General features: G+C 43.9%; 1 protein-coding gene across 3 annotated transcripts in view; it reads right to left on the minus strand.

Annotated features, from left to right (window-relative positions):
• The window catches only part of ACSL5 (acyl-CoA synthetase long chain family member 5), an 85,311-nt gene that overhangs the window by 43,463 nt on the left and 25,837 nt on the right, over positions 1-16,011 (minus strand). For all 3 annotated transcript variants that reach the window (XM_073595888.1, XM_073595886.1, XM_073595887.1), the window contains exons 4-8: positions 14,029-14,093; positions 13,838-13,939; positions 11,960-12,059; positions 7,906-8,084; positions 4,027-4,059 (exon numbers count right to left, since the gene is read on the minus strand). In XM_073595888.1, coding sequence (XP_073451989.1) covers positions 4,027-4,059; positions 7,906-8,084; positions 11,960-12,059; positions 13,838-13,939; positions 14,029-14,093 — 479 coding nt within the window. The remainder of the gene's footprint in view (positions 1-4,026; positions 4,060-7,905; positions 8,085-11,959; positions 12,060-13,837; positions 13,940-14,028; positions 14,094-16,011) is intronic.

The following is a 16,011-nucleotide window of genomic DNA, read 5'->3' on the forward strand; positions in this document are numbered from 1 at the left end:
TATGTAAATCTAAAATCTATATTTCAATATGTTTGGCACTGAAAAAGGGGCAGCATATGCCCTCCGACTGACTGGATTGCCCCCCCCCCCCAAAAAATATAGCACCAGCCGACACTGGCGTTGTCGCCCTGGAATAGTAAGTATTGTTACTGGCAGGATCTCAAGGTAAGAATCTTATCAAGAGATTCAAAACTATGGGCTTAAAGTGATTGTAAAGCTTTGCTTTTTTTTAAATAACAAACATGTTATACTTACCTCTCTGTGCAAGGGTTTTGCACAGAGTGCTCCCGATCCTCCTTTTCTGGGGTCCCCGGTAGTGCTCCTGGCTCCTTCTCTTCTCGAGTGCCCCCACGGAGAGACAGTTTCCATGGGGGCACTCGTGTGGGCACGCTCCCAACTCATGCTGCTGAGTCCATTGACACAGACAGCAGGACTTGCCCCCCCCCGGCTCCCGTCTCACTGGATTTGACTGCCAATGTCTCCCGCTGCTATCAATCTATCCAATGAGGATCTGAGACAGCGGCTGGAGTTGCTGTACTTGTTCCCATCGCTGGAACGATCAGGCTCAGGTAAGAAAAAGAAGGGGGTCTGGGGGGGTGCTGCAGCACAAAAGTGGAGAGCGATTAGTACACCGGTCAGGTTTTATTGCTGTCTGTGCTCCTGTTAGGGGGATTCACTCTCTTTATTGATCCTGGTTATCATTATCACCAAAAGTGAAAGGAAATCCCAAGATCGGTAATAGAGGGCAGGGCCCGGGATAAGGGGTAGGCAGGAGGGGCTGCTACCCTGGGCACTGTGGTATCATGTGAACGGGGGTGCCACAAGGAGATTGGGGGAGGAGATTTGTGCTGGGAGGAGGAATTTGGAGGGTGGCAGGAGGTAAGATTTGTTCTAGGAGGAGTCATTTGGGGGTGGTGTGCTAGGAGTTGTGATTTGGGGGGATTTGTGTTGGGATGGGGAAGGGGATTTGTGATAGGAGTGCAGATTTTTGGGGTTTGCACTAGAAAAGCTAATATGGTGGAGGAGGGGGGGGGGGAATTTGTGCTAGGAAGGGATTTTTTTTGGGGGGGGATTTCAGCAGGGGGCAGATTTGTACTGAGAGGGGGAATTTGGGGATTTTAGGGGTAAGCATGCAGTGCTTGATTTTTTTTTGCAGACACATAATGCTCATACATCTTGGGGGGGGGGGGGGGGGGGGCACAGGTTGGTATGTTCGCCCAGCCCTGGACTGTAGATGACCTTGTCCCGCCACTGATAGAGGGGAAATCCTCCAATAGGGGCCAAGTTCTGGTGGCAACCAGGGATTTCCTCGCTTTGGAGAGATTTCCTCTCACTTACTGACTTGGCTATGGGACAGCTATGGGACAGGAAGTGAAGTGAAATCTCCCCATTGGGACACAGATGGAAATAATAAAACCTGACAGGGTCATAACACTGCGATCAAGTTAGTAATGCTTATGGTAGCGCTCAAAACAGAAGAGGAGCCTCTTCCCTGGATCCTCAAGAAAGTGGGGTGCCGGCATAACTATGTACCAATCCAGAGAATAAAACTTTATGTGTGTAAGGTGGTTGCCGCTCTCCCATCCAACCCATGCATGCGTGGTTTGGCTCGGACATGTAGGCTGAGGCCTCACCTTAATCTTTGGTGGCGCAGGCTGGACAGTAGAGTGGCCATCACCTCACACACAGGGATTACAACCCTCCTTTACTTTATCCAACATAAAAGACATTTTTTTTTGTTTTTACTTCTACTTAAGAAAACTGTATAGAGTGAAACATAATGCAAAACATACAAATAAATCGATTTCAGGTTTACAAACACTTTAATCACTTTGGCTTCCACACCTGTACACCCCCTAGGAACGAGAGCAATTTTTACATTTATGCTATGGGCTTTCTGATTTGTCAATAACTTTGACATTGCTTAAGATAAGAGAAATACATAAACAAAGTCATATATAAATCATTTTTTATACTTGTCAGGGTGCTTTAACTGATACCATATGAAAATGGATGCTTATCCCACTGAGCTGTACATGAATGAAACTGAGTAAATACAAAATTAACAATGATACATTGGGGGAGATTTACTAAACCCGGAGCACTCAGAATCTGATGCAGCTGTGCATGGTAGCCAATCAGCTTCTAACTTCAGCTTGTTCAATTAAGCTTTGACAATAAAACCTGGAAGCTGATTGGTTTCTATTCAGAGCTGCACCAGATTTTGCACTCTTTAGTTTTAGTAAAAAAAAACCCTTTTGCATCTCTCTCTATCTCTATCTGAACATTGTTTATAAACAAAGTGTCAGATGGTCCATTTTTTTTTCTTTTACAACAGCCTTTACAGCGTTGGCAACCGCCAGTAATTTTACTGGCAGCCAGTAAAAAAACAGGCACCTTTGGCACCTTTCTTCTGCCAGTAAATGCCAGTGACAGAAAAAGGTTGTCAGTTAAAAATATGGCTGTGATGTACAGCTCAGAACTACAAAGCCAGCCGAGATCATCTGAGTGCCTGCTACAGTGTGTTCAGGCAGCGCCGGGGGGGGGGGCATCCCTGACTGTGTGATGTCACAGTGCAAGGGAGCCGAGCAGAGCAGCTGGAGCCTCGTGTGTGGGATGGAAGCAAGACAAGCTGGGAGCAGGACTGTCAGTGCTCCTTGGAATGGAGTAGATTGAAGGGACAACCTGGCGTGGAAAGAGATTGTCACTCAGGAGGGGACGTGTCATGTCGGTGAGGTGTCATCATCTGTGCTGCTGCACATTGCTGTCAGTGTCACTGTGACAGTCAATTTCATGTATGCGTGTTGCCCATTCTAATTTCCTGCCCCCCTGAGTCCTGTCCCTGAGATACCTGAGATACTTACTTACTATATCGGAAATAAAATAAATATGTTTTTTGCCTTAATATTTACCTTAAAGCAGTTGTTAAGGCAGAAGGTTTTTTAGATTAATGCATTCTATGCATTAAGATAAAAAGCCTTCTATGTGCAGCAGCCTCCCCAGTACCCCCTAATACTTACCTGAGCCCAATATCTGTCCAGAGATGTCCACAAGTCCCTTGGCCATCTGACGCTCTCCCTCTTGATTGGCTAAGACACAGCAGCTGCGCCATTGGCTACCACAGCTGTCAATCAAAGTCAGTTAGCCAATCAGAGAGGTGGCGGGGCCGAATAGCAGCACCGTGTCTAAATGGACACATAGAGCTGCAGCTCGGTTAGGGTGCCCCCATAGCAAGCTGCTTGCTGCAGGGGCACTTGACAGGAGGGAGGGGCCTGGAGCCGCTAAGAGGGACAAGAGAAGAGGAGGATCCAGGGGGCTCTGTGCAAAACCACTGCACAGAGCAGGTAAGTATAACATGTTTGTTATTTTTTTTTAAAAACGAGACTTTATAATACATTTAAATCACATTGCTAATTGCATATTGTACTTGTTTGTAGCCTATATACTGTTTTTTGCACTTAAAATGGTAATTTTTTAACTTTTAGAAATGCCAGTAAAAACGTGGCTGAGCCAGTAAATTTTGGGTGTCGTCTCAGTAAATTTCAATCTGGTAGGTTGGCAACACTGAGCTACTGTATTTACACATCAACTCCCAGCTGTCATTCTGACAGTTGGGAATTGCTGGCAAATACAAGGAAGGGAGCAGCATCAGGAAAGAATCACAGAATAAAGTATATATGGCAGCGGGGCAGAACAGGACATAGTACATATGGCAGCAAGGCAAAAAGACGGGGCGTAGTTCATACGGCAGCAGGGAAGAAGGACAAGGAAAAGTACATATGGCAGTACATGTAGTACATGCACCCTGTGTATTTCATCTACTTTTTTTGGGTGTGTGTAGTACACCCAGTGTCCACATCTAGTTAATGTCACAGTAATTGCTGATGAAATGAGAAATAAAAATTTGAAGCCCAACTTTTTGTTTTTTTATTAGTTTTGACAGTGAAGGGAAAGGATAGAACCTCTGTCTGTTAAACGTATTTTGCATAACACACAAGATGACCTGTTATTCTTTCTGAAACTTACCACAACTTTCTTGAAGTTCTCTTTTCCCAGGTACTAGAACAAAAGCATATAGAAATGAATAATATTAAGAAGAAGCTTCAGGAAAGCAAATTAAATTATCCATAAATAACTAGTCATATTAAAGAAATGATCTGCCACCTACATGCTCCAGATGTAAAAGGGATCACAGTGATCCATTTACTGTGGAGATGTCCTAAACTGCACACCTACTGGAGAGGGGTGGTGGACACCTTGAATAAGGTGTTCCAGGTATCTCTTCCATTAGATCCAAAACCTTGTCTACTTAGTCTACTGGACCAATATGAATGGGAAAGTCATACCAGAGAAGCCATAGTCAGGGTTTTTTTTTTTTAGCTTGTAAACTAATAAAGGTTCATTGGAAATCTGAAGACCCTCCAATAGTTGGGGAATGGATTACTACGGTTGGTAATACACTGTGGATGAAAAAAATTATATTATGGGCAAATATGACAAACTATGGGATCCATCGTTAGAAGTCCCTGGGCTAGCCCCAGTAGACCTGATCATGGACAGGGTGCTTAGACTTAATACTGGGTGAGGATATTCTATGACAGGCTGTTAACGGAGTGTTGGTAATATCACTTATGGTGGGACATCAATGTACTGTATTGCTTAATACAATTTATGGATGGTATTGTTATTGGCATGGACTGTTTTGTGTACGAAATGGTGCATTGAACTGTTTGGCATTGTCAAGCTATGTTTTGTTTATCATAAACATGGTTTTGGATAAAAAAAAAAGAAATGTTGTGTAATGGTGAAATAAGGACCCCCTCGGTCTATCTTTCTCTGTGTTATAAGAGCCAATGTGGCCAGGTTCTGCAACCAACCAGCTTCTAACTGTCAGATCAGCAGTGCTTGGCTGAAAATAAAATAGGGATTGTGATTGGTTGCTTTGGGCAGTTTAGAATTGTTATTTTAGTATTCTATTTTTTATAACAAAGATAACTAAAATTGAGGGTTTTATATTTTATTGATATTTCAATGAAACCTGGACACTGGCAAAATTCACCATTTTTGCCAAAATTCTTTGGCATTCATGGAGAAGATAAATTAAAATGATTTGGGGTGACTTGGGGGGGGGGGGGGGGTGTCGAGGGTTATGGAGCTCATTTCATTTTTTTGAAGAAATGCTGTAAAGTAAAAATGCTTTAAAAATATATATTTTAATTTAATTGTTATCAATTTATGAAATGCGAAAAGAGCGAACAGAAGAAAAATCTAAACCAAATCAATATTTGGTCTGACTACTCTTTGGCTTCAAACCAGCATCAATTCTTATGCCGTGTACACACGAGCAGACTTTTCAACTGGACTGGTCCAACGGAACGAATCTGTCAGACAATCCGACCGTGTGTGGGCTTCATCGGACCTTTCTCTTGTCTGTATGCTAGTCCGATGGACCAAAAACCGACCCTAGGGCAGCTATTGGCTACTGGCTATGAACTTCCTTATTTTAGTCCGGTCGTACGTCATTACGTATGAATCCGTTGGACTTTGGTGTGATCGTGTGTAGGCAAGTCCGTTTGTTAGAGAGTCCGTCGAAAGTCCATCGTAACTCCGTCGAAAGTCCGTCGGAAAGACCTCGGACCTTTGATGCAGAAAAGTCCGCCCGTGTGTACACGGCATTACACTTTGTGAAGTTTTGTAGGATTAGAGTCAGGTGTGATTAACTATGACTATGATTAACAAATTATACCAAGCCTGGTGCTAATGATCATTCATTTCATATGTAGGTTAAAACAGTCATTGGATGAAACAAACAGCTGTGTAGGAGGCCTAAAACTGGATGAGAAGCGGCCAAACTCTGCTACTAAAGTGAAATTGTGGGAGACAGTTTCATGTCACAGGTCATACACCATGGCAGGACTGAGCACAGCAACAAGACACACAGTAGTTATACTGCATTAGCAGGATCTCTCTCAGGCCAAGATTTCTGAGCAGACTGGGGTTTCAAGATGTGCTGTTCAAGCTCTTTTGAAGAAGCACAAAGAAACAGGCAACTTTGAGGACAGTAGATGCAGTGGTTGTCTAATGAAACTTAAGGCAGCAGATGAAAGACACATTATGCTTACTTCCCTTCCACGTCAGAAGATGTCCAGCAGTGCCATCAGCACAGAACTGGTGGAAACCAGTGGGACCCAGGTAAATCCATCTACTCTGTGTAGAACCCTCATCCTAGAATAGGGCTACAGGTAAATTTTGTTGTACTGGGTGGTATCCAGCCTAGCTAATCTGTAGTGTTTAGAGGTCAAGTGACGTCCTTCCTAATCCTGTTTGGCTGCGGTTTCTCCCTGTTGTCAGCAGGTGGTGCTGTTACTTTTGACATTAATGTGATGAGCTACAGTGAGTTCAGGTTATGAATAAACATACCTTTCTCAACCAATCAGACTGGCAGCTTTGCATGCTGGGAAGAGGTATTTATTTAGGAGAAGTCAGGTGATCGGGGTTAATTTTCCCGCCCAGGGCTGCTGCCTGGGTGGATGTGTGTGAAACAGCTCCTGGCTGCTAGGCCTGAAGCCTGAGGCCTATCCAGGTGGTCTCCTGGCTGCTAGGCCTATCCGAGGCCTATCCGGGTGTTCAAGATTCTGCAGAGAAAAGCCTGCCAAAGACCTGGAAACGATTCTGAGAGGGATGGAGTTCTAAGGAAGCACCGGGGTGACCCTTCGTGAGCTGGAGGCTATGAAGTGGCTGGGAGGACTTCAAGAGAAAACTCATCCAAGGAAATCTGTGTATGAAACTGTGAGTAAAGATCAGTTACTAGAGGAGACAGCCTATACTACAAAGTACAGATGCGCTGGTTCAGCTTAAAGGCTCTTTTTCCTGTACTGCTGTCTGCCTTATCTCACCATTTTTGTCTAAGGAGTCAGCCAATCTGCCTATTTGCTGATCATTACTAAGGGTGTCCTGTGCCCTATCCCCTCCCTCCCACATTTTTCCTGTTCTGAGAAATAAACTTCTCTTTGTTTAAGTATAAAAGTGACTGGTGCCCAACTTTCTTTCTTGTTCATCACCCACCATGCCCAGTACCCTGCACCCTAAGGAAGTATGGGGTAGGCGCTACATGTGCAGAGAAATCTGGCCAGAAGTGGTCTTCATGGCAGGACTGCGCCCAAAAAGCTATACCTTCAACATGGAATCAAGGCTAAGTGACTCAACTATGCACAAAAACAGAACTGGGATGAGTCAAAATATGAAATATTTGGCTGTAGCAGGAGGCAGTTTGTTGGTGAAGGGCTGGAGAGTGGTACAATAATGAGTGTCTGCAGGCAACAGTGAAGCATGGTGGCGGTTCCTTGTAAGTTTGAGGCTACACTTCTGCAAATGGAGTTGGAGATTTGGTCAGGATCAATGATGTACCCAATGCTGAGAAATACAGCAGATACTTATCCACCATGCCATACTATCAGGGAAACATGTGATTGACCCCAAATTTATTCTGCAGCAGGACAACGACCCCAAACATACAGCCAATGTCATTAAGAACTATCATCAGTGTAAAGAAGAATAAGAAGTCCTGGAAGTAATGGTTTGGCCCCCACAGAGCCCTGATCTCACCATTATGGAGTCTGTGGGATTACACGAAGAGACAGAAGGATTTGAGGCAGCCTACATTCACAGAAAATATGTGGTAGGTTCTCCAAGATGTTTGTAACAGCCTACCTGCTGCGTTTCTTTAAAAACTGTCAAACAGCAAAGTTTTAAATATATTGTTCTTTAGGCCCCTTTTAGTAGCTTGGCCTACATATAGTATGTCCACCATTGTCATGCATTTTTAAGTAGCCACAAAGTATAAGGTTGGCTCATCTGTAAATATTTTGCTCCATTATATTTGATGAAGCAGTTTTGTGGAATTACCTCCACGTCTTTCATAAGAAGAACCTCCACTCCACATTTGGTGCCCCTCTCCTTCAAGTCATCTCCAAACTCCTCCATCAGGATGATGATTTTCAGCACAGGGGTTAGTCCTTTTTCACAGTTGTTCAGAATGATCTGGGCCTTGTCCAGCTTGTCACAGATCACCACTGACAGTTCCGCTGTATAAACAAAGAGATAAATGGACTCATTTTTATTTTCCTATTTGTGTCCCGTGGTGGAGTTTTCTTTTGACTTCCTGTCCCATAGCCAAAACAGGAAGTGAGAGGAAATCCCTCCAAAGTGAGGGAATCCCTGGTTGTCACCAGAACTAATGTCCCCATTGGAAGATTTTCCCTCTATTCTAGTCTTGGATACAACTCAAAATTTTGGATTTTCTTTTACTTTCACTCTCAATGATAATGGTAAACGGGACAAATAACGTGAATGAATCCTCCCTAACAGGGGCAAAGACAGCAATAAAAGATAACTGGTGTTTTAATCCATCTCCACTCTATCCAAAACTAAAAAGTTTTGCTTTTAGTTATACTATAAATTTTTAATCCCTCTGACATTCTGGAGCAGGGAGAGGAGCCTTAAAGATAATGTAAGTTCATTTCCAAGGTTTATGGTTAATGGTATTTTTTGACGTAGGAGGTGGGAAGGGAAAAGGGTTCGGACATTAGGGATTAACCTTAAAGTCAACCTTGAGAGTGAAAGATTGGGCAACCCTTGTGACATTGCTACAGTGCCTTGAAAAAGTATTCACACCCCTTAAAATTTTCCACATTTAGTCATGTTACAACCAAAAACGTAAATGTATTTTATTGTGATAGACCAACACAAAGTGGCACATAATTGTGAAGTGGAAGGAAAATGATAAATGGTTTTCCAAATGTTTTAAGTAAATATCTGAAAAGTATGACGTGAATTTGTATTCAGCCCCTTTTACTCTGATACCTCTAACTAAAATCTCCCCTAACTAAAACCTAGTGGAACCAATTGCCTTCAGAAGTCACCTAATTAGTAAATAGAGTCCACCTGTGTGTAATTTAATCTCAGTATAAATACAGCTGTTCTGTGAAGCCATCAGAGGTTTGTTAGAGAACCTTAGTGAACAAACAGCATTATGAAGGCCAAGGAACACACCAGGTCAAGGATAAAGTTGTGGAGAAGTTTAAAGCAGGGTTAGGTTATAAAAAAATATCCCAAGCTTTGAACATCTCATGGAGCACTGTTCAATCCATCATCCGAAAATGGAAAGAGTATGGCACAACTGCAAACTACCAAGACAAGGCCGTCCACCTAAACTGACAGGCCGGGGAAGGAGAGCATTAATCAGAGAAGCAGCCAAGAGGCCCATGGTAACTCTGGAGGAGCTGCAGAAATCCACAGCTCAGGTGGGAGAATCTGTCCACAGGACAACTTTTAGTCGCGCATTCCACAAATCTGGCCTTTATGGAAGAGTGGCAAGAAGAAAGCCATTGTTGAAAGAAAGCCATAAGAAGTCCTGTTTGCAGTTTGTGAGAAGCCATGTGGAGGACACAGCAAGCATGTGGAAGAAGGTGCTCTGGTCAGATGAGACAAAAAATGAACTTTTTGGCTTAAAAGCTTGCAAAAGCATGTGTGGCGGAGAACTAACACTGCGCATCACCCTGAACACACCATCCCCATTCCCCAACGTGAAACATGGTGGTGGCAGCTTCATGTTGTGTGGATGCTTTTCTTTAGCAGGGACAGGGAAACTGGTCAGAGTTAATGGGAAGATGGATAGAGCCAAATACAGGACGATCCTAGAAGAAAACCTGTTAGCGTCTGCAAAAGACTTGAGACTGGGGCGGAGGTTCACCTTCCAGCAGGACAACGACCCTAAACATACAGCCAGAGCTACAATGGAATGGTTTAGATCAAAGCATATTCATGTGTTAGAATGGCCCAGTCAAAGTCCAGACCTAAATCCAATTGAGAATCTGTGGCAAGACTTAAAAATTGCGGTTCACAGATGCTCTCCATCCATCTGACAGAGCTTGAGCTATTTTGCAAAGAAAAATGGGCAAAAATGTCACTCTCTAGATGTGCAAAGCTGGTAGAGACATCCCCAAAAAGACTTGCAGCTGTAATTGCAGTGAAAGGAGGTTCTACAAAGTATTGACTCCGGGAGGGCTGAATACAAATGTACACAACACTTTTCATATATTTATTTGTAAAAAATTTTGAAAACCTTTTATCGTTTTGCTTCCACTTCACAATTATGTGCCACTTTGTGTTGGTCTATCACATAAAATCCCAATAAAATACATTTATGTTTTTAGCTGTAACTTGACAAAATGTGCAAAATTTCAAGGGGGTATGAATACTTTTTCAAGGCATTGTATTTGTCTGGCTGTCATGCTGACCCGCTGGCTTCGGTAATTTAAGTCACTATCCTGAAACAAGTATGCAAGAAAATAAAAAACAAAACAGGCAGAATGAAAGGAGATGGTTTAATATTAAATGTTAGGTTAAGAATTAAGGGCAGTGTGGTAAAAGGCTATGTACTGAGGTCAGGGTAGGTTACACAAACCCTGTCACTAATTTAGAAAATTGCAGGGAAAGGCACAGAAAAAATCTATTATTTAAAATGCTCACTTGTAGTGTTTTCCTTTTCATAAATATGTTTTTTTACTTGCAATGTGTCTCTGAACTTGCAAGAAAATGTGACTACTCCAGAGAGTCAATTCCCAAGTATAGACCTTCCCTCTTTTTTTCCAGCTCTAAAGCCTCATACAAGCGATCGGATTGTTGGCCAACAAAACCGTGGACTTTTGTCCGAAGGGCATTGGCCCAAACTTGTCATGCATACACACGGCCACACAATTGTTGGCCAACAATTACGAACATAGTGACATACTACGTGGTTTTTCAGCTCTTTAGCGCCACCCTTTCGGCTCCTTCTGCTAATTTCGTGTTAGTAGAAGTTTGGTGAGTGTTGATTTGTGCTTTTCATTTCGCACTCTTTAGTTCTCACTTTTCAGTTTGTTTCTGAACGGCCGTTCATCAACCAGCCATGTTGCGGAATCGGAGGAGATAACGTGTTATTTATTATTGGCCTTGGAGTTATTGCTTTGACATTATTTTTTTGGTTGAATAATGATTTGATTTGGTATATTTTCTATATATTTGGATGCATAGAATGCACTTTTAAGTTAAGTTCTATTGGCAGATAGCATGTCTAATTTTATTTGTTTTCTTTTTTTATGCACAATAAGAAAATTGTGGAGAATAATACTTGGCTATGTGTTTTACTTCAAATGACAGTTTGGGAGTAGACAGTTACATTTTATAAAATACAATGTAAAATTGAAAAGGGACATCAACATAGTTGTATCTTTGATCTTAAAAACTACAGGATAATGGTGTTGTGGTAACTTGCTTAATAGAAAAAAAAAAAAAGCATAATAATATTTTTCTTGATATCACTAGAAAAAAAAAGCCTTTGAAAATTTGTTTTCAATAACTTCATCAGTATCACCAAAGCAGCTTCATTATTATCCCATTAAAGAAGAAGAGAATATTTGCTGCAGTTGGAGATTTCATAATTTGCCACGTCATGTTAATTCTCCATTATGAACGCTAGTTTACAAGATCGACCACTTCTGGCTCGTCCTTGCTTTAGAGCATGCGTGTTTGTACTTTGGACTTTTGTCCAACGGACTTGTGTACACACGATCCGACAACACACATTTGTTGGTGGAAAATTTGAAAACCTGCTAGCCAACATTTGTTGGCGGAAAATCCGACAACAATTGTCTGATGGAGCGTAGACACGGTCGGATTTGCCGCCAATAGCCTGTCATCACACATTTCCCCTCAAAAAATCTGATCGTGTGTACGAGGCTTGAGAGTGTCTAATTACTGTCTGTGCTGGCCCAGCTCACCCGCCCCTCCCTATTATGTAGCTGTTGGGGGTGGAGCGAAAAGGAATATTAAATACTGAGTGTCATCTCTGAGTCTGCTATAACCCGGCAGCTCTAGATATATATAAATTCCGGCATGTCATGTGATGTCACTTACTCACCTCTGTTAACAATGAACACAATGGCTTCCGGTCCTAGCGTGTCATAGAGAGGTACTACAGCCATGGAGTAGGAATAACAGGCCAGCTCAGCAATCACCACCTGAAGTTGGAAAAGAGGACACTGGTTATTACCATAATGGGGAGATTTGTGTCTCTGCCCCTCCCACAATGGTGAGATTTCAAAGCAGTAGTTTGTGTCTCTGCCCCTCCCACAATGTGAGATTGCTCCAGTAGTTTGTGTCTCTTCTCCTCCCACAATAGTGGGGTTTCCCTGCAGTAGTTTGTGTCTCTGCTCCTCCCACAATGGTGAGATTTCCTGAGGTAGTGAGTGTCTCTTACCCTCCTATAATAGTGGCATATCAATGAGTAGTTTGTGTCTCTGCTCCTCCTACAATGGTGGGGTTTCCCTGCAGTAATTTTTGTCTCTCTCCCTCCCACAATGGGGACAATTCCCTGCAGTAGTTTGTGTCTCTGCCCCCCCCACAATGGTGAGATTTCTCCAGTAGTTTGTGCCTCTGCTCCTCCCACAGTGGTGAGATTTAACTGCAGGCGTTTGTGTCTCTGCCCCTCCCACAACGGTGAGATCCCTTCAGTAGTTTGTGTCTCTGCTCCTAGAACAATGGTTGGGTTTCCCTGCAGTAGTTTGTGTTTCTGCCCTTCCCACAATGGTGGGGTTCCCCCCCCCCAGTAGTTTGTGTTTCTGCTTCTCCCACAATGATGAGATTCCTCCAGTAGTTTGTGTCTCTGCCCCTCCCACAATGATGACAATTCCCTCCAGTAGTTTGTCATAGCTTCCAACTGTCCCTGATTTCAAGGCACTGTCCCTGATTTGGAACAAAGTCCCTCTGTCCCTCTTTCCTCCTCATTTGTCCCTCATTTTGGTCTGATCTATATAGTTGTATATAAAATGCACTTTTTATCTTTCAAAAAGTGTTTGCCAGTGCTAAACCTTTCATCCAATTTCTAAATTGCTGCATTTGTAAATTTCAAAAGCCAGTATAAAGAAATAGTAGAAGTTAAAAAAGCATTTGTGTGCAACTAATCTTTTTTTTAATTTAATTCTCCTTTAAGGGGAAATGGCAGAGGGTGTGTCCTGTTCCTACATACTTTTGCTGATAGGTGTCCCTTGTTCCCATCCCAACAAGTTGGAAGGTATGAGTTTGTGTCTGCCCCTCCCACGATGGGGAGATTTACCTCAAGTAGTTTGTGTCTCTGCCCCTCCCACAAATTTCCCTCCAGTAGATTGTGTCTCCCCCTCCCACAATGGTGAGATTTCCCTGCAGTAGTTTGTGTCTCTGCCCCTCCCACAATGGTGAGATTTCCCTGCAGTAGTTTGTGTCTCTGCCCCTCCCACAATGGTGAGATTTCCCCCAGTAGTTTTTTGTCTCTGCCCCTCCCACGATGGGGAGATTTACCTCCAGTATATTGTGTCTGTCCCTCCCACAATAGTGATATTTTCCCTAGTACTTTGTGTCTCTGCCCCTCCCACAATGGTGATATTTTCCCTAGTACTTTGTGTCTCTGCCCCTCCCACAATGGTGATATTTTTCCTAGTACTTTGTGTCTCTGCCCCTCCCGCAATGGTGAGATTTCCCTCCAGTACATTGTGTCTGCCCCTCCCACAATGATGAGATTTTCCCTAGTAGTTTGTGTCTCTGCCCCTCCCACAATGGAGAGATTTTTCCTAGTAGTTTGTGTCTCTGCCCCTCCCACAATGATGAGATTTTCCCTAGTAGTTTGTGTCTCTGCCCCTCCCACAATGGTGAGATTTTTCCTAGTAGTTTGTGTCTCCGCCCCTCCCACAATGGTGAGATTTTTACTAGTAGTTTGTGTCTCTGCCCCTCCACCATGGTAAACCCTCTGTGTTTCCTTGCTTACCTCTGGTCGGTTCTGAGAAAACACTCCAATAAGTTGTTCTGGGGAAGCTTTACATCCTTTGTACAATAGGCCTGAGCCAAACAATTCCGCTCTGTCAACAACCTGCAAAACACAGAACAGCACTAAACTTAGAATGGCTTCTATATATGGAAACACAACCCAGAGTGCAGAATATGGTTGTCAGGACTTACCTGTCTGTAGGTGATCCATGTATAGGGCTGGTTCGGCCTGCGGGATCCCAAGCAGTTTCCATTCCCTGTGGTTGTAATGCATATGTTTAATGATTTATTTCAGTACATGATACAAGCCCAGGCATTGGACTCTGTGATGTGGGCCAAGATTTTATCCAGCCAGCAGCTAGGATCAATGGCTTCTCACACAGGTCTTCAGGTCAGCCTGCAGTCTCCACTTCTCTACAACATTGTTGGTTGCTAGGAAGCCCAGCATCCTGAAAACCAATCATGTGCTTGCTCCAGAATTTACAGGAACCTGCTTCACCTCCACCAACTGCTACAGCCACTGTCCCAGCCACGCTCCCGAGCTCCCAGGCACGCTATAAGTGTGTGAGATAAAGGTGAACTCTGATGGAGACTCTGATGTTAGGGGGGACTCTGATGTAAGGGAGTAATCTGATGGGGACTCTGGTGCAAAGGAGTACACTGATGGGGACTCTGATGTAAGGGAGTACTCTGATGGGGACTCTGATGTAAGGGAGTACTCCGATGGGGACTCTGATGTAAGGGAGTACTCTGATGGGGACTCTGATGTAAGGGAGTACTCCGATGGGGACTCTGATGTAAGGGAGTACTCTGATGGGGACTCTGATGTAAGGGAGTACTCCGATGGGGACTCTGATGTAAGGGAGTACTCCGATGGGGACTCTGATGTAAGGGAGTACTCCGATGGGGACTCTGATGTAAGGGAGTACTCTGATGGGGACTCTGATGTAAGGGAGTACTCTGATGGGGACTCTGATGTAAGGGAGTACTCTGATGGGGACTCTGATGTATGGGAGTACTCTGATGGAGACTCCGGTGTAAGGAAGTACTCTGATGGGGACTCGGATGTAAGGGGGTACTCTGATGGGACTCTGGTGTAAGGGAGTACTCTGATGGGGACTCTGGTGTAAGGGGGTACTCTGATGGGAACTCTGATGTAAGGGAGTACTCTAATGGGGACTTTGGTATAAGGGGATACTCTGATGGGGACTCTGATGTAAGGGAGTACTCTGATGGGGACTTTGGTATAAGGGGATACTCTGATGGGGACTCTGATGTAAGGGAGTATTCTGATGGGGACTCTGATGTAAGGGAGTACTCTGATGGGGACTTTGGTGTAAGGGAGTACTCTGATGGGACTCTGATGTAAAGGAGTACTCTGATGGGGACTCTGGTGTAATGGGATACTCTGATGGGAATTCTGATGTAAAGGAGTACTCTGATGGGGACTCTGGTGTAAGGGGATACTCTGATGGGGAATCTGGTATAAGGGGATACTCTGATGGGGACTTTGGTGTAAGGGAGTACTCTGATGGGGACTTTGGTGTAAGGGAGTACTCTGATGGGGACTTTGGTGTAAGGGAGAACTCTGATGGGGACTTTGGTGTAAGGGAGTACTCTGATGGGGACTCTGGTGTAAGGGGGTACTCTGATGGGAACTCTGATGTAAGGGAGTACTCTAATGGGGACTTTGGTATAAGGGGATACTCTGATGGGGACTCTGATGTAAGGGAGTACTCTGATGGGGACTTTGGTGTAAGGGAGTACTCTGATGGGACTCTGATGTAAAGGAGTACTCTGATGGGGACTCTGGTGTAAGGGGGTACTCTGATGGGAACTCTGATGTAAGGGAGTACTCTAATGGGGACTTTGGTATAAGGGGATACTCTGATGGGGACTCTGATGTAAGGGAGCAATCTGATGGGGACTTTGGTGTAAGGGAGTATTCTGATGGGGACTCTGATGTAAGGGAGTACTCTGATGGGGACTTTGGTGTAAGGGAGTACTCTGATGGGGACTTTGGTGTAAGGGAGAACTCTGATGGGGACTTTGGTGTAAGGGAGTACTCTGATGGGGACTCTGGTGTAAGGGGGTACTCTGATGGGAACTCTGATGTAAGGGAGTACTCTAATGGGGACTTTGGTATAAGGGGATACTCTGATGGGGACTCTGATG

The sequence above is a fragment of the Aquarana catesbeiana genome, linkage group LG08 (assembly GCF_042186555.1).
Source record: "Aquarana catesbeiana isolate 2022-GZ linkage group LG08, ASM4218655v1, whole genome shotgun sequence".
Lineage (NCBI taxonomy): Eukaryota > Metazoa > Chordata > Amphibia > Anura > Ranidae > Aquarana > Aquarana catesbeiana.